General features: G+C 54.9%; 1 protein-coding gene across 2 annotated transcripts in view; it reads right to left on the bottom strand.

Moving 5' to 3' along the window:
• Positions 1–19091, bottom strand: part of ETS1 (ETS proto-oncogene 1, transcription factor) — a 79652-nt gene that overhangs the window by 31442 nt on the left and 29119 nt on the right. Inside the window, exon 1 of one of the 2 annotated variants that reach the window (XM_054222985.1) lies at positions 17833–18005. The exons of the other annotated variant lie outside the window; for it this stretch is intronic. Coding sequence (XP_054078960.1) covers positions 17833–17902 — 70 coding nt within the window. The 5' untranslated portion in view covers positions 17903–18005. Of the gene's footprint in view, positions 1–17832; positions 18006–19091 lie in introns of those variants that run through there. 2 annotated transcript variants of the gene reach the window in all.

Here is a 19091-nt window from a genome sequence, read left to right as displayed (position 1 = left end):
TATATTTCTTTTTTTTAAAAAAAAAAAAAAGAGAAAAAGAAAAATAAGTCTTTCTTTTTCTTTTTCTTTTTTTTTTCTTTTTTGTCCTTCAAGCGGTGAAAAATAAATACTTGGAGATGAAAGCTGGGCTTCAAGAGAAAAAATAAGAGAGGAAATCGAAAGCCCACACTGCTTAGCGCTGCAGAAAGCACAACAAAGCCGGCTTTCTTCCGGCATTCAGCAGCTTTCTTATGGAGATGTGGTGTGTCATGGGGGCGAGCTCTTCCCCTAAATAAAGGGCCTGAAAACTGTCTTCCCTAAATGCAGATAAAAGCATTTCTTCCAAGTTCGGACTCTCGGCGCTTAGAGCATCACAGGGAGCGAGGAAGGGGAAAGGTTAAGAGGAGGGTGAGATGGCAGGATGCTCGAGCTTTGGGGTAAATTGCTTCACCCCTCTGTAAAATGGAGACACTCTTGCACGGGTGCAAGCTGGCTAGAAGAGGATGCTCAGGGGAGCCCACGAGGAAAACTGGACACAGAGCACGGGTTTTGGCTCTGGATGTCTTGCATCAGGACCGGCAGGTGAAAGGACGCTTCTATCCCGATGCTATCGAAGTCGCAGGCTTCGCCCTCCGAGCCTGCCTGCTGCCCTCCTTCAGGCTCCTTTCTGCTCCCGCTCTCTCTCCCGGCTTTATAATGTGGGTGTTGGACGGAGATCCTGGGAAAGCGGCATCCCCTGCAGTCCCAGGAGCTCGCAGGGGAAGAGCAGCCTGGCGGTCAGCTCGCTCGGTCCTCCCCGGCTTTTGTGGGGGAGAGGAGGGAAAGAAGTGTTAGAGAAAGCCCTGGCCCGAAGCGAAGCAAAACCACAGGGCTTGCGGCAACGCTGGCAGCAGTTACAGGAAAGTTTCCCCAGCCTCAGCAGGCAGGGACAGGACCTATGGTTCGTCTTCCCGCAGCAACTCGAAGCGGGGCTTCCCTCGGTGGAGGGCTTCGCTCCGTCCTCCCCACCTCAGCCGCTGGAAGGAGCGCAGATGGATAAAAGCAAGCCCCGGGGAGATGCGGCCACCTCTGAGGTTGGGGAACGTGGCCACGGTTTAACACCACTCGTCAAAACTATGCAAAGCAGTCAGCAAAAAGATTTTTCCATCAAGACGAAGCAGCAGCAGAGGTTAAGCTATGCTGCGAGGCTGCCGAGGTTTAGCTCCAGCACCGCTGTTAACTCAACACAACCCCCCCCCCAGCAAAGGCAAACACTCTTGAATCAGCTTCCAAACGGCTTCTGTCGCTTCAGATTTAACAGCAGCGCAACTAAAAACTTGCGCAAGCCTCTGCCGGCCTGACGGCAGACTCCGGGCTTAATTAAACCCGTGCAAAACCCGCGCGGAGGCTGAGCTCGCAGGTCAGGGCTCTGGAGAGAGCCAGCCCCAGGAGGCTGCGGGGCAACGCCGAGGCAGCGAGGAACAACCTCCACATGCCCAAACCACTCCTGCGCGGGACTCGAAGCCTCTCCTTGCAGCCATCAGGCCCTTTATCCCCCTTCGCCCTCCCGCTTTCCCCATCGAACATCACGTGAGCCGGGGCGCCCCTTCTGAAGCCAGGGTTAGCATCTCACTTTCAGGCTTGTTTGCCTTCGGTCCTTCCTTCGCAGGCCTGGAGGACACTCCCTGCCTGGCGCAAACCTATGAGACATGCTTCCCCTGTGATAATTCGCTCTAATCCCCGCTAACCGCGCTGCTAAAGAGCTCTAATCCCCATGCACAGGCACACACGCACTAATGGGAGCGCGGGGTGAGCTCAGCAAAGCCTGTAATGGACACCCAGCCCCGACCGAAAGGAGGTCAAGTGTAAATAGCAAGTCCAGGTCATGCCTGTGTCAGCTGCCCCGCATCAGCGCTCCAGCTCCGGGAGATGCTCGTCGGCAAACAAGCGGCTAAAACCCGGCTCCTCACACCCTGCATCCCAGCGGCGAAGCTCAAATTGCTCAATAGCAATGAGAAAAAAAAAAAAAAAAGGAAAAAAAAAAAAACCAACCCAAACCTATAAAAACCCAGCGATCCCCACCGAACAAACAACTAGATACTCATTTGCTTCTTGGAAGGGTGCCCGAGGTATTCAAATGGCTCATGCCTGGGACCAGAAGCCTCTTGAAATTCCTCGTTCTCTTCGGGCTGGGCTGGGAGCCCTGCGAGGCCAGTCGTGCCGGCTTCGCCGCCCTGGAGGTTTCCACAGCCACAAGAGCACGGTCCAAGCCCTCCCAAAGCAAACCCACAGCCGGGCTCCAGCACTCCAAGGAGGAGACAGTGGTCCAGGCTGTCCACACCCAGCGCGTCCCGTCATCCGCGACAACATCCATTTCTTTCCAGCCAGGTTAAAACCAGGAATTCTGCTGTTCTCACCTCAAATCTCTGGCTGACGATGCCATTTCTGGCATCTTCAATGAAGTGATGTGACTGGATTTGCCCCTGGAGAAGGGAGCATCCCAGCACCCTGACAGGGATTTACCCTGGGGTGCAAAAGCACACACGGGATGCTACCAGGGTACCGCTATAATCACACCCAAGCAGTTCAGATTGGGCACTTCTTCATCCAAAGAAGCCCTCACTCTCTCCTCCAGATATTAATCTCCTCCTCCTTCATCATCCAGGGATGCGGAGAGGCACTTAATGGGAACTCGGCTCCAACGCCTCCAGCTGCTTGTTCTGGAGAAGGACGGGGCTGCCAAACCAGGCGTGGTCGTCTCCCAGAAAAGGGAGAGCGGAGATTTTGCAAGGCTGGGTTGAGGTTAATCGGCGGTACATTGTGCGAGGAAGATGCTGTCAGCATCGGAAGTGTGAAAAGGGAAGGCTGAGACGTCTTGGCAGGGCTGTCCCCTTGCAGCAGGGAGAAGGGCCAGGGAACCTTTGGTCGTATTGAGTCCTTTCATCCCCCCCCAGAGATCCCAACCCCTCTACGTCGGCTCAAACACACCTGAGGAACACGCCGTGCCAACACATTTTGTAAGCAGCTACTCATGACCTCACGGCTCAGGATGGTTTCATTGCGTATCCACGGCCACATGAAATGACTCTGTGCCTGGAATGAAAATCCAATTATTTGTGCTGCCCGTCACCGCAATACGACACACGTCTGATGTAGACGGACTCCACGGATGTCCCTGCTGCTGGGAGCCCACTGGTCCTAAATAGGAGACGCAGTTCTCCTTGCCTCAGGATTAGACACGCAGATGCTCAGCCAAACGCCTCCAGTCCATCCATCCCAAGGAATTCCCCAACCTTCAGTTGATTTTCAGCCCTGCATAAACTGATCTCTCTGTGTCCTGGCCTCAGCCCTTGCCCCTGGGTTGAATCAATGCCACGTCATGCCAGACACGAGGGTACCACATGGCAGGCCACGGTCTGAAGTGCCCTCAAGCTAGGATGATGTTCAACCCCCAAAATATCTCCCTCCACATCAAAGCCACCCTCCTCCACTCACCAGCTCCCTCATTCATAAACTAAGAACATTTGTTAAAGCTGGAAGGGCTGGACCTGCTGTGGAGACATATTGCTGGTGTCCACACAATAAAAGTGCCCATCAGTCAACAATAAAAGTGCCCGTCAGTCATGAGTGGAAGGTGCCCACGGATATTTCTACAGCATTCCTCAAGCCCAGGACACCTCCATATGTTGCAGAGAGCACGAAACCAGCGATGCAGAAGGCATCGAGCCGATGACGAGGAAAGGGAGGCTCGGCAGCTCCAGGTCACCTCCCGAGCACGCAGGCTGCCCCGCGGCAGCACGGTACGGGGGCGAAGCTTGCCACATCGCTCCGCAGCTGCAGATTCCTGCCGCCCGTCCCACCCCCACCTCCGCAGCCTCCCTTGGCCAACCCTTCCCTTCGGGGCAAGACCAGCCAGACGTACAGCCAAGCCGGCGATAAACCGCGGCCGATTGCTCAACGGGAGGGTGCAAGTTGCAGCGTATCACATCCCCGGTGGATTGCAGAGGGATTGCTACCTTCCCCAGAAAAAGCCCTTCTTCTAATATTAGGCTTTCGATAGCATCTTTTTTTTATTCATACAGCAGGGAGTGTTTCGGCTCTGCCCAGGAAGCGCAGGCAGCACTCGATGAGTACATGTGGAGGAGGAGAAGGAGCCCGAGAGCTTTACCCTGTTGACCACAAGGTCCCCATCTCACCACCTTGTCCCTTTCCTGCCCAGGGACCTGCCACCGCACACGAGGACTCCAGGTCTGTCCTCCCTTATCGGGCCGAGCCGTCCGGCTGTCTTTGCAGTTACCAGAGGAGAAGAGGAGAGATTAGGGTATTTAGCTTTGAAATCAAACAAATAATTGCACAGGCTTCTGCAAACAGATCGGGGTTGGGAGGTCAGAGCGCGGCTGGTAAATCTCAGCACTGTTTGCTCTGACTAAATAATATTAGACCAAGGATAATCAATCATTTTAATCAACAAAATTATTTACAACTCTTTAGAGCAAATAGTAAACTCTGCTAGCAGCTGCCAAGAGATGGCAGGTAGCGTAACGATCCACATACCTCTAATTCCCCTGCGCTAGATATGGATTTACTTCTTTGCATCACTGGATTTACTGCCGCTGAAGACTTGCACTTGCAAGTACTTTGACCCCTCCTCTCTGAAGGTATCCGTCCTCCCCTTCAGTGGCTCACAAATGCACACAACAGCCCCCTGCAGCTTAAATCAAAACCGAAGCAGCTCACAGTACAGACTCCAGGCGTCTTCCCAACACTGCTGCATCTCTCAGCACAGCATCATTTAACAGGAGGGGAGAAAGAACCAACTAAACAGAGGAGGCGAAAGATGCTCAGAGCAAAGGACCCGCTCTCTTCGCTTTGCTGCCTGAGCCAGCCCCACCTCCTCGGTTCCCCGGGCACCCCTCAGGGTTGTGACTCCACCAAATGACACCTCCGTGAGCACCATCCCTGTCCCAGCCCACGGACAAGAGCCGCAGGCGCTCTACACCCATTGCACGTTGAGTGTTTCCAGCCACCGGCCCCCAGACAGGCGCGCTTTGCAGAGCAGCAGACGACCCCAGCAGCCACAAACGGGGGAGGATTTTGCAGGCTGGGCTGAAAGCCGTGCGAGCAAAGGTATCGCTGGGGCAAGGCGAAGGAGGCTCAGCCTCACAGCAGCCTTGGGGCCCCGAGGGGACAAGGGGACACATCCCTGCGTGCTGCTTGCCAGCCCACCACCGTTTCATCTCCCTGTGCCCAGAGAGGGAACCAAGCTGCTCGGCTCCTCCAGTGACGGAAGCCAGAAAGAGCCCTGGGAGAAACCTGGGAATCAAAACTCTCCAGCCCACGCTGGAGAAAGTGCCTCAGAAACACCAGTGCCAAACCAATTTCATTTCACAACATCCCAGGAACCATTCTCCTGGTATTATTTATTTTTAAGCAGACAGGGAAACGAAGGCAAAGAACAAGAGGATTTGCCCAAGCACAACAGGCAGACGAAGAGCCCCGAGACTAAGCTTCCTCCATCTCGTTGTGTTTCAGACATCGGGTCAGGGAGCAGCACCGCTCTCCTGAAAACCAGGGCAAGCACGGAGCTCCTGGGATTTGCCCCTTCCAGGCTACACTGTGAAATGTCCAGGTTATCAAGTGTTCCCACACAGGAGAGCAAAGGTTTTCCTAAACAACGCCACGAAGGTCTTTTTTTCCAGCTCCAACTTCTAGGAAACTTCCCACTAGGAAGAGACTGGGCCAAACAAAGCCCTGGGAAGATGAAGAAGGTGGGAGTGACCTGGGGAAGGCGGCCAAAGATGAACTGGGCTGCCCCATCAGCTTCGGTCATCCCCATCCCAGAGCCAAGGGCTGTCCAGGACAGGGATTATGTCACCTATTGGCCCCAGCCGGGAGAGCAGGGATAAATCAGAGCGGCTGGAGGTGCTCGGATTTGCCCAGAGGAAGCCCGAGCTTGGAAACCTCAGCGAAGGCTGGGGGGAGAGAGGCTGAGACACTCGCAGCCCTCGCATCCACCCCGAGCGCAGCATCCGGAAGCTATTAAGGAATTACAGCCTCTCTGGCCCCGAGCCTTCCCCGGCAGAAGTGCCTGGGAGCAGATGGTGAAAGGGCTGATTGAATTCGGCTGCTCAGGCCAAGAGGCCATTAGGAGGAGACGTAAATGGAGGAGGGGGTGGAGGGGGTGTCATTTGGCGACTCGGGAGCCGGGAGTCCTTGCCAGGAACTCCGGGAATCCTCCACCATCCGTAACAAGGTTGGAGGAGCTTCAGCAGGGCCCTGGATGAGCGGCTTGGGGGTGCGAGCCTCCCCATTGCCCTTGGCAGCTTGGCCCCAAGCTCCTGCTGCTATGGGGCTGGGGTGAAACCAGTAAGTATATGGGGAGCAGGAGCCACAGGCTGGTTCCTCTCCCCGGGCATCTTCACCTTAAAAAGGCAACACGGCCACCACGGTGGCTGGGCACCCTTCCAGGGAGGCAGGACGCCCACAGAGACCCGCGTCCCTGCGGTCACAGCCCCAGGAGCCACGTGCTCCCGAGAGAAGGAGATACAAGAGCCATCAGCTCAGCAGCCCTGCCCACCCACGGGGCCAGCCTTCCTCCCAGAAAAATGCAGGTTTGCAAAAATCCTCGATTCCCAACCTGGTCTAATCCCACCCAATCCCCAGCGCCCATGGGAAGGCACCAGCCATGGGACCAGACCTCCCAAAGTGCCTTCAAAAGGGGATGGGATTCAAGTGATTCTGGATGGGGAGGAGGTGGGGAAAAAAAGGCCAGGGGGAGAGAGACACATAGGATGAAAAAAAAAAGCCGAGAGGCAATATGATAAATATTAATGTGATTCCCAAGTCATCCACGGTGCCAGCCCTGCTGAAGGTAATGCCAGTGTCCGAGCAACAGCACTGACAGAAGAACCGAAATTGCCTGGGGACAAAGGAAGAGTTTAAACCCCTCCCCGGGAAGCGAGGGAAGAAAAAGGAGGAACGACCCCAAAATCAACACAACCCCAAGCTCTGGGCTCCCTGCCCTGGCAAGGCAGCTCCAGCTCCCCACACCCCTGTACCCTGGGGAGGGACAGGCCCTGGCTCCAGAGCCTCTGTGCCATCCCCATCTCCGAATCCATCCCTCTTTTCCCAAGGGAGAAAGGTCCAACAAGTCCCCCCCGGCTGCCTTGGCTGGCTGCCCTGGCTCCCCGAGGTTGGGAAATCGGGAGCCTCGTCAGGGCTGTGCCGGAGGCCGGGGGGGGGCACGGAGCGCTCCGTGACCGTTAGGGGATCTTTTCGGAGCAATCTTTTCCGAGACAAGTCATGAGATTATTTCTTGCCTGGAATTTGCTCCCGCGGCTCCCATCGGCCCCGAACTGCTGAGTCAAGAGACCGCCAGGGCTGTGCCCTCCAGATGAGTAAATAAATTACCACGGGGAGTGGTGGGATGGCTGGAGGGGGGGTGTGGGGGGGGGAATGGCGCCCCGGTGGGGTGCGGGATGAAAGGAGGGAGGGGACCCGATGACTCCTGGAGCCTTCGGCCGGGGATGTGGCCCGGCTTGGCAGCCAGCTTGGCTGCTGCTTCCCAACGCACCGAATTAGTCACCAGATTAGCGAGCCCAGTTACACACGCTGGCGCGCAGCTGTTTAAAGGCACACTATCCCTCCCCTTTGCTTTTCTTCTTTTTCTCGAGGTTTTTCTTTCCGCCGCACACATGCTTCTTCCTTTTTTTTTTTTTTTTTTAATTTATTTTTAATTTTTTTTAGGCCCAACTCCGGCTTTCAATGAGTGCTCGGGACCGGCAGCCAGCAAACTCCTGAGGAAGCCAAGGAAGAGGCAGCCCTCGATCACAGCCTGAAGATGCCAAAGGGCTTGGGCTAGCGGCGAGAGGGCTGGTCTAGCCCAGGACCAGCTCAGAGCAGGGGCTGCCCCCCCCCTTCCCTCCTGTTGGCGTTACGCCCCTCCGACGGGCAGCCAGGTCACTCTATAGGATCCATATGGCCCCGGCTGCTCGGGGCTCGGCCGTTTGAAAGCAGGAACGCGCGAGAGTCATCCAGCTCCAAGGCAAAACCGGCGCACGGCCGGGGCCTTTCAAGTTGCAGGCTTTAGAGCCAGCTTCAAATCTGGAGCCGCTTAAAGGGATGGAAACCAGCCCCAGTGACTAACCACCCCGCCAGGCCACGGCTACCGTGACAGCTCCGAAACCCCACTGCTGACGCGGGAAAGCGAAACTTTCCCAGCGCCGCGGTGGCACCTCGCTTCCCAGAACCGGGGACAGCCCTCCGACATCAAGCCCAAAGTTCTTCGCATCCCTTCGAAAGGACGGGTCCGGGAAATGCCACAGGGTCGGGACACGGGATGGGGAGCCACGATGCTGCCACCAACCTGCCGAACTCATCCGCTGCCTGCGGCTGATGCTGGGGATTGAGTAAATGAGTTTTTCCCCACCTCCGGCTGCAAACGAGGAGGAATGGCGTATACTGACCTCACAAAGCGGTCTGGAGAGATGGAGTGGTTGGGTAACATGCCTTGAGCATTTTAAAAGAGAAAGCACTTGGCGCTGCATTTTAAAACCGCTTCTAACAACAATGTGTAAAAAAAGAAGGGGAAATAAAAAAAAGAAAAAAAAAGACCCAAATTTCACGTGTTCCGCTACATCTTTTTTTAATTTTCCAGTGGAAAAAGCCAGGAGGACTCAGCTTTTGCAACTTGTTTCTTCTGACGGTTCAGGTTTCGGTAAACAATTTCTCAAAACTAAAAGGTAAAAAAAAAAAAAAATAACCCAAACCTTGCTGCTTCCAGAACACTGACCAAAATTAAGTGGTTTTGCACAAACACATGCAGACACCTATGAACAAAGAAAAAAAAAAAAAAACAACTTTCATGTGGGTCAAAAAGCCACATTTTGATTATTGTGATAGATGGTGCTGATGGGGGGGAGGAAAAAAAAAAAAAGCAACAGAAAACAAACCCCAAAGCACTTCCCAATGTCCGGCTCCAGTTTCTGGGGTCTACTGGCTGCAGATTTCCCTTAGTCAGCAGGTTTCATCCGGAGACCTCCGAGCACATCCCAAGAGAGGCAGCATCCCAGTGGAAATCCCAGGCCAGGACACCAGCCACCACGAGGACACGCATCCCTCATCCTGCTGCGCAGGACACCTGGTTCCTGGAGGGATTCGTCAACCCCCCCGGTCTAGGTCCCAGCCCAAATCCGAGTCAACCAGTCCACCCAAACCGGAAATTCCGAGAGGCAGATTGGTCCTGGCCTTCCTGGTGCTGCGGAGGAGACAGAGAGGTGCCGTACGGCTTAAAGAAAACCTAAAATACCGCAAGTAGAGGGAGACCTGGAGCACACGGCTGAGGATGCTCCCACGTCCCTGCTGCAGAGTGATGGGGGCCTCGTGCCTCAGTTTCCCCTAAACCCAGGTCTCATCAAGCCTTTCTTCAGCATCTTTTGGGGTCAGAGGCCCCAAAAACATGCCGCATTTTAAAAAAATAAAGCAAAGTCCCACTGGCTGGCTGCTCCTGCGCTCCCCACCAGCCATCTGAAGAATGCCTTGGAATCACGTCAAATATTTGAAATGAGATGGGGGGGGGGGGGGAGAGGGGGCACGGGGAGGGGAGCGCGGGGGGAGCCGCTTCGCTTTTGACTCAGTGTCTGGCTTCTTTCATCAAACCCACATTCCTACTCATGCCATCACCCTCCGGGAAAGTGCGACAACGTACATAATCCATGTGGAGCCAATTTAAAATCCCCCTCCGTGTAAGAAAATGCATTTTGTTCATTAGCAAGCGCTGAACGCGTAGCTGGGGTTAGGAGGCGGCCTGCAGCTCCACAGCCACCCCAGCAACGCGGTCTTCAGCAGGAAAGGTCTCCACGTCCTCCAGGAGAGCAATCCCTCTTGCAAACCCACCAGGGTTGGTATGGCCCAGCCCACCAGACACTTCTCGTAGCCCGAATAACGCTGTTTTTCTGCGCCAGCCACCCGAGATGGAGGTCTCTGCCTCTTCTGGCTTTATAGGAAAGACTGAACGGGAGCAAAAATGGTGGGAAGCAGGGGATTGCTGGAGGAGGGGATCGCTGCTGTGTCCAGCACCAGCCATGAGATGCCAGGGATGGGAATTACAGCCCCGGAGCCCGGCCAGCTCAGACCAGGACAGAGCCCCGCAATATTGCACATCCCAATCCACAACGGGGGCTGCCACCAGCGCAGCTCTCATTCCCAAACCAGAGGGAAGCAGAGAAACGAGGGGATTTTCCCCTGTGGGGAAGCAAGCTGCTATTTCTTCCTCGCATTTGTACTATTTTTCTGGCGGGTTATATTTATCCACAGGCTGGGTGGCTACAGGAACCAGGTGTGGGACTGACCGGCATCCTGGCTTCTGGCAAACAACGGGTCCACCTGCGCGGTGCACGGAGCACGACGCTGGACGGAGGGAGACAGCCGTCGAATTCCAGGCACGCCAAAAAAACGGTGCATGGACAGCAAGACCAGGCGAGGTGACGGGGAAAAAATGTATGGCCTGCCCGGTCCTGCACGTACAGATATTGCCTTGATGCTCTTGAGGGGAGCGAAGAGCAGCAACCCAGGTCACAGATTTTTGCCAGTTGAGTGGAAAAAAAAAAAACCAACCCTCAACACAAATGTGCAGTTTCGTCTCACAGTTCAGAAAGAGGTGAGCAACGGCGGAGAGCTCTGGGTTCACCACCATCCAGGGCTAAAGAAGCCAGAAGTTACTCTGAGCCACCCACCGCATTCGACGAGGGAAGAGAAGAACTTCGAGCGCTTTTGATTACAAGCGCCAAGAGCTTTGCCTTCACCTAAACACCCGCAGCCTTGCAGAAGCTCCGGCTTCGCATGCAAACATTTGCAGCCTGTTCATGTTACACGCTTTCAGATCCGGCGGTGTGGCTGCAATCGAGATAGGAAGGCTGAGCCTTCTAATCAAATTTCCAACTGAAACCACCCTGATGTTTTTTTTCATTTTTTTCTGCCACCCCTCTGGACCCGACATCGAAGTACGCTGCCCCCCTCCAGCAGGCGAGTCCCTCCGGTGCTGAAGGAGGTGAAGCGACTTGCAGATTTGCACGTTTTCACGTCATTCCCACCGAAGCCTGCAGCAGTCACAGGCACAGATCCTCAGACCTGGGGAGGTTGGGAGGGACAGGCTGGATGCAGGGCAGGGGGGCATACAGCAGGATTCAGCCCAGCTTTGCAAGGGCCACCTTCCCATCCAAGAACGGATACCGTTATCTCCGGAGCCATCACGCAATTTTGCCATCAACAGGACTCAAGCGCCTCCCCCCCACCACCCCCTGCCCCAAATTCCACAGCACCTGGGAAAAATGTAGGAGCTCGTAGGAGAATCAATAAATATTTATTGTTTAACCAGCAGTATTTTGACTGGAGATGTAAGCATGGCCCGATGCCAGGGAAACCAGAGCCTTCTTGGCCAGCACTGCAAGCAAATTTTTTTTCTGTATCTAGTTGGAAGATTATAAACTAACACAATGAAGAAAAAAAAAAGAGAAAAAAAAAAAAAAAAAGAAACACAGGCAGCGAGCAGCTTAGTCACGGAAGAGGAACAAAAGAGTTGAGATGCATAACTATGTCAGGCGTTAAAAAAAAAAAAAAAGAGGGGGATGCAGGCCCAATTTTTGGCCGCGGGACAGCTGTACAGTTTCTATCAGCTACAGATTTGTCCCACTGGCTTCTGCAGCGATGAGGCTTTACACTGGATCAGAGGATATATCCTCGGCTTCAGTGGAGCTACACTGATCTGGACAAGCTGCAAACCGGCCCATGGCTCGCAGCCGAGGAGCGAACCTGGGGAGTCCAGTCCCGACCCGTGGAGGCAGAATTCTGCACCCATAAGGAAGCCCCCGGTTTCCGTGGGGATCCCCCAACCGCACAGTGCCATGAAGAGTCAATCCCTGGCTCCAGAGGCATTTTAATGCCCAAGTAAGACAGCTCATCCCCTCCTTCACTTCAGTTAGTCCCTGGCACCGTCCCACCAAGCACAGGTCTTGTCCCAAGCAAAATTTGTAAGCCTGGAAGACGCCAGCAGCTCCAGCCTTTGGAGCCATCCCAGGGACAGCAATGACACTTGCTCTCCTAAATCATGTAATTTCCTCGCCTTGTGCCCTCGCAAGGACCAGCTGACAGTGCCAAAAAGGAAAAGACCTTGTCTGGGACAAATGCACCTGGATTTGTTCCTTTCTTCCCCAAAATCCTAGCGGATACCGGTACTACAACTGAAAACAGCCATTTGGGATGACAGATCTGCAAGTTTACATCCCTAAGCCGTATTCAGACAGAATACCTACCTCTTCCCCAAGTGCCTGAGATGAATCTGCTCTCAGCGAAACAGCAACTGGTGACGAACACCAAGCCACCTTCCATTTTTGCCTCCAGCATCAAACCATCAGCTCCAGGTCTGGCCACAGGACAACCTTCGCACCCTAAACCCGGTCCCTGCTGTCCCCCCAGCTCAGCCCCACCGCAGGGATCCATTCAGGAGGATGCAGTGGCTGCTTTTTCACTCAAAAGCTGGTTCCCCTGGTAAAATTCAGCGTGCCACAGACCCATCGGAGAGCGTGCACGGTGCCGGCTACTTGCTTCCTGCCTGCCAGCGATCTGCTATGGATTTGGGAGAGCGGGATGGCAGAGGACGTGCTCGTCAGCTCGCTTTGGAGAGCTCGAGTGCAGCATTCCAGCATGAGACTGTGTTATCCCTTCGTTTTATAAGGCCTATCAAAGCATGGCACGCTGTAATTACATGGCGAATTAGCAGCCACTTCATGTAACAACACTGTAATTACACAGTTGTTACATGCTTTGGGGAGTTTATGGTGAAAAAGTGGAAGGAATGGGGCTTTGCTCCTTTTCCCTAGAAATCTCACTCCCTGGACCCAGGTTAAAAACGCTCGAGTCAGGGATGCGCTTCAGTCGGTGAATCCCTGAAGGAAAGGTCTTGGAGTTGCCCTCTTGCCACCTTTTTTTACAGCTTTGTCTCTTAAGTAGACAGAAGTTGACACTGAAAAAGCTGGTGGCAGCCAGGTGCAGACAGTCCCCTCCCTCCTGGGAAACTCTCATTCCCCCCATCCTAGCTGGATACCACAGTAATGGGCATTTTGTAAGCGCATAGAAAGATAATTGCTCTTTTTCAGTTCAAATTCTCACCTCCTCCACAGGCAATCAGCATCGAAAATGCCACGGGAGCCCGAAGCCCTGGATTTATTAGAGTCTCGCTCTTGTTGGCTGATGGATTCCTGCCCAAAGAGAACAATCCACAGCCAAAGCCAAGCTCTCACCTCTGATGTTAAGGCAAAAGCGTTCAGAAAGATGCCGGATGCAATTCTCTGCATCCCTGAAATGCACCTTTCGGTGCTTATTTCCTTTCCCCAGGTTTTGCTGGCTTTCCAGGCAAACACTCCGGCATTTTGTGAGCGCACACCCTGTCCCAGTGAGGACAGGTAACTGCTCTTCCAGTACAACCCATGCAGAGGAAGGGAGAGAGGACAATGCAAAGCAGAGAGGGAAACGCTGCTGTTCTGCTGCCGTGTTTCATCCCGCACACGAAACCGTGACCGTGCAAGCCACCACGAAGACCGACCTCTTAACAGCATTAACAGCAGCAGGGAAACTGAGTCACCCAGCGGCTGACACAGCTGGAGGGAGCAGCCTGGAGTCCAAGTGCTTTGCAAGGGTAACGCAGGATCTTTTTTCGGAAGGGATGTTCCAAGTCCCTGTGAGCTACTTTTATCCCCAACCACCTCAGCAAAGTGACTCGCTTGAACGGGCTGATCCTGCCGGGACCCTACTCTGTGCACATTTATAAAGACCTGGGAGCGAAGGTATGGCTGGAACCTTGGCTTCCCCAGACAAGATAGAGGGAAGGGCGAAGGATCCCATCCTAAGATGGTAACGAAGATGAATTCAGACTCACTTGGCCATTTCCCTGCAGCAAGGCACTGCGGAGGAGGGTACGCATTTGCCAGAAGACTCGCTTTAAATGCAAACTCCCTTATTTGCCTGCATTGAAAGTGAAAGCAAAGGAGAAAAAGAAAAGATTGACCCGGCTATGGGAAGGGGAAGAGGCGCGATTCAGGCAGGTCCTACATCCCAAGATACACTACGGAGAAGCTGTCTGCTTTCCCGTACCCTGCAGCAGCCACAGCAGGAGGAATCTTGTTTCAGCCCTGACCCAATGTTGTCCCAAACCCTAAACAGAGGGAAAGGCTCTCGCCAGATAAAAATACACCCCTGGGGTGCCACCCACGCACAGGCCAATGGAAACAACGCGCCTGTCTCCCAGCTGTCCTTAGGGTAGGCATGGGAAGCGCCGAAACATCCTTCTGTCCCCCAGCAGTCAGGATTTCTACGCTGCATGTGCACAGGCCAAATTCCGCTTTTCATGCCAGGCAGGAACAAATCCATCCCCGTGCCCGTGACACCCCTCCAGGGAAAGGAAGCGAGAGGGGGAGTGGATGCAGGACGGGGAGCCCAGCATCTCCGCCCCACCTGTGATGCCCAGCGTCACCACCTGCCCTTCTACCGTACCTTGTGGGACACCCCGGGGACAGCAAGTCAGCAGCTTCGTTAGCAAGAAATGTCGTCACCTCTCAGGACCTGGATCCCCCATTTACACACCGCCAGCTTCCAGCAAGGGTGGCGGAGCTGCTTTTAACCCTGACCACAGAGAGCAAACAGAGCTTTGCAGAACTGGAGGAAATAAGTTGATTTGCGGAGGGCTGCGCTTACCAGTTGCAAGGTTAAGTTCCCGTTAGGGTTGATTTTTGCATGGTTTGGGTTTTTACTGTCTGAAAAAAAGCCGGTAAACTAAGTCCTACCAACCCACTGGCGGATCAGTCGCATATCTGCAATCAAAAGGGATGTTGCCATCTACTCTATCAGATCCTTGTAATGAAAACCCACGCATATACAACTTGTATGTGAAAGCAGAAGCCCACCACCGTGGTTTCTTGGCTCCTGACCTACTCATCTCACTCACACATTCTTGCTGGCAACAGCGGCGGGGGGGTGAGGGGTGGAATTTGGCTTTGGAAGCTTCGTACAACTTCACATCCCTTTCAGGTTATTTTTAAACCCTTTGGACACACTACAAATCCCATCTAACTTTTACCCGCAGAGGCTGCCTGCACGTGTGGGCTGGAGCAGGGTTTGATTTCGGGGGAGCGAGAGGGGGACGGGCGCTGTGCGGCCAATGCATCTCTCTGCAGTTTTACGGGGCATCAAGCACCTGGCACATGAAACATCTCGCACAATTGAAAACCTATGCCTGTAACGACTCCTCCACACACACACACACACCCCCCCCCGTAAGGTTAACCCTATGGATACCGCGAAGCCAATCTGCTTTGCTGCTTGCTGGGATGGAAAGGAACGAGGGGCTGGACCCCTTCTCAGCGAGGCCGATGCCCATTCCGAAAAGAAGATCAATGGGCCCATGATGGCAGATTCAGCAACGTCCAAGGGCTGAAGGAGCCATCAGGGAGCAGTGAAGTCCTCAGACATGGTCCAAAACAGACAGGATAGAGAAAAGTTATGTCCCCCACACATGGCATGGCTGGATCCCAGAAACGTAAGCCAGCAGCATCCATACTCCCTCTCCCAACATCAATCTGCCCAAGCAAGAAAGCTTCAGCATTCTCTAAAAAGTTAGAGGGGAAATGAGGTTAAGCCAGCTAATTGACAACATTGACCTTTCTGGCTCACGGTGTTAGCGCAGCCACCAAAACAGAAGCGACTGCAGCTGAAGTCGATAGGGAGTCGGCTCTTTTTTTACCTTTTTGGTTGGTTTTTTTCAGCGCTCTTCCGGCCAAAGTTAAAATTTTGGGTGGACTCTAAAAATTGCTTGCTGACATAAGCTGCAAAAGAGCTTTCACGGAGAGAAGAAAATGAACTTAAAGCAGCGCGAAAGACCGAGTCCTCGCTTTAGCCACAAGGTAATTACGTTGATCCAATGCTCAAACACCTAAACACCACAGACGCCTTCGTAACATGCTCTCACCCATGCCAGGAGATGTGTGAATTTAAACAGATACTTTGGTCTGAACTGAAAAACAAACGCCACATCCCCCCAGCCCTGCCCCAATGGACCAGGTGTTTCTTCCTATCCCATTTTCTTCCCCTGCAAGCAAAAACACTGCCGGCACGACCTGAAGCGCAGGAATAACTCTCCGGTAAATGTTCTTTTAACCGGTGTTTTAGGAAATAGGCACAAACAGGTCCTTAACTCCACCAGAGCCTCTCGTTTACCCTGCAGAGGTGCTTTGGAAAATCATCCTCAGCGTCCCCGTTGCGTTTTGAAGCCTGGCCCTTCAGAGCCCGCACCTGAAAGCCTGGCTCAGCCCTGCTGTCAGAGGCACAGAGCACAGAAATACAACCGGCAACCGGGTCCCCTCTACGTGCAGGTAGAGTGGGACGATGGATCATGCGAAAGACACTCTCCCCCCATCAGACACCGCGTAACCCATCGGTGGCAGATCCCCCAGGCGTGTGCTGGCTTACTGGAGCTCTCTGCAGACAAGCTGCTCCTACAACAAGCATGTATTTTAAATCTGAGCACCAACCCCTCTGCCACCCTGGCCCTCCTCGCACTCAGCTGTCATTTTGTTTCCCACATGGAGCCTGAATATTGCCTGGCAGGAGCTGAGCCCCCTTTCTGGGTTTCCTAGGAACTTGCTAACTGGCAAAGAACCGCACAGCTCTATCTTTAATTCGATTTTCTTCAGCGCACCAGCACCGCGCAAAATCCAGCAACGTCCCCTTCAGAGCAGTGGGAATTACAGCAGGGAGAGGTGAAGCAACAGGACTCATTTCACCCTCCCTTGCAGCCAGAAAATGATAGGGTTTTTTCCCCGCAGGCCCTCCAAGCCCCATCCTCTTCCTCGGCTGAGCAAGGCAGAAATCGGTTGAGCATCTGGGGTCAGGAGGCAGTCAGACGACATCAGTATGTGAACAACAGCCCTTATTATGGTAAAGGCTCAACTATTAGCACTAACCACAGCCAGCAGCAGCTAAACTTATCGCTACAGCAAAAAAAAAAAAAAAAAAAAAAAGAAACCAAAAACACACTCCTCGTTGCAGTAACATGTTGCTATCTTTCCCGATAACTCCTGCACCCTTCCTCCACCCGTTTCTCCAGCTCCAGGGAAGGGGTTGGAGGGGGGGAATCAAAGCAGCGGTCTTTCCCGGTTTAAACGCGGTAAATCTACAGGAGGTACCGCTGGAGTTTTGTTTCCCAAATAGCAGGAGTGCTTGCACCACACAAGACCTTTCCAGGGAGGGATGGGGGGAACACACACCCCAGATAAGGAGCTTGTGCAGGGCTGCCAGCCCTGGCGTGGCTCACCCACTCGGGAAAGGGCAGGGATGTCCTGAGGAGGTCGTTAAAAAAAAAAAAAAAAAAACAAAAACAAAAACAAAACAAAAAAACCATCCGAGTGCATCTCTCCTGCCTCCCAGCCGGAGGTGCTTGCCTACATCCCCGCAAAGATGCCAGAAGCATGAGAAAAGGAGGCTGGAGGGGCGGCGAGTTGTTTTTTAAAAGAAAGGGGGGGAGACAGGGGGGCCTGAAAGTCTTAAAAGTGCTCGGGAAGCAAGTTCGCCTTCCCCCAGCGGTGCTGCGGGGCAGAGCCGGGGCAGAGCCGGGGCAGAGCCGGGGCAGAGCCCGGGCGGCGCCGCTCCGCGCAACTTGGGGGGTGCGTTTCATTTTGCCTTCCCAAAGACACCCCCCCGCCGCAAAGAAACCCCAACGCTCACATAACACCCCCTCCTCCGCCGCCCTCCCTGGGAAAAAGGGGGAGAAGGGACCCACAGGGCTCCCCGGCGAGCGGGGGGACGGGGAAAGGCGGGCAGGGCGCTTACCGGGGGACGGGAAGAGCTCGATGTCCACCTTCTCCGTCTTGATGATGGTCAGATCCACCGCCGCCTTCATGGCTGGGGCAGCGCCGCGGGGGCGTCCCGCCGGGACCGGGGGGCGGCGGCGGCGGCGGCTGCTGAGCCCCGCCGTGCGCGGAGCGGGGCGCCCGGGGCAGCGGCGGCCGGGCGCCTGCCTCCCTCCCTCCCTCCTTCCTTCCTCCTCCTCCTTTTCCTTCTCCTCTTCCTCTTTCCTTCCTTCCGCGCTCCCTCGCTCCTCTCTCCTGCTCCGCTCCGCTCCTCCGCCGCCCCTTCCGCGCTCCCTCGCTGCCGCTCCGCCTCGCCCGTCCCCCGCCGCCGCCGCCCCGGCCCGGGCTGAGCCGCCGAGGGGAGGGCGCTGGGCCGGCCCCGAGCGGTGACAGCGGCGGGGAGGGACCCGCCTGCCCCCGCCCCGGAGGCGGCCCCGGCGCCCGGCGCCGCGGGGAGCGGAGCCGGCGCTGCCCCGGCAGGGAAGAAGTTCGGGGGGGATGAGGATGCGGGGTGATGGGGGATGCGGGGTGATGGGGGATGCGGGGTAATGGGGAGTACGGGGTAATGGGGGATGCGAGGTGATGGGGGATGCGGGATGATGGGGGTTATGGGGTAATGGGGGATGAGGGGTGATAAGGGATGCGGGGTGATGGGGGCACGGAGTGATGGGGAGTATGGGGGGATGCAGGATGATGGGGGGTATGGGGTAATGGGGGATGCAGGGTGATAGGGGATGCAGGGTGATGGAGAGTATGGGGGGATGCGGGGTGATGGGGGGTACAGGGTGATGGGGAGTGCAGGGTGATGGGGGGGACGGGGTGATGGAGGGGGAGGACCACATCCAGCACGAAGTTGGGCTCTGCTGCGCCTCTGCCACAACCTCTGCTTGCATCCCAACCCCGAAACACGAAGGGATAAAGGGAGTCGCACACGAAAATGACGCTGGCTGCACACAGCTCAGAGCTGGAACCGCAACGGCCCGCCAAAAACCCATGTTTCTTGAAACCAGACCAGTTGCCTTCACCCTGCCTGTCCCAACACAAACTGCCTTTGATGCTCATGTCACCCCTTCACGCTTGCGTCACCCCTTCACGCTCGCGTCGCCCTTTCACACTTGCATCACTGCTGCCCGTCCAGACCCACAGGCGCATCCGAATGTGCGGGTCCGGTCAGGGCAGAGCGTGTGTGCACAGGCACGCTCAGTCGTGCGGCCACGGGTGACGGCCAGGGGTGGTTGT

This window comes from Rissa tridactyla, chromosome 17, assembly GCF_028500815.1.
Source record: "Rissa tridactyla isolate bRisTri1 chromosome 17, bRisTri1.patW.cur.20221130, whole genome shotgun sequence".
In the NCBI taxonomy this organism is placed as follows: domain Eukaryota; kingdom Metazoa; phylum Chordata; class Aves; order Charadriiformes; family Laridae; genus Rissa; species Rissa tridactyla.
Note: the sequence above shows the minus strand (reverse complement) of the source record. Positions and strands in the feature narration are given on the sequence as shown.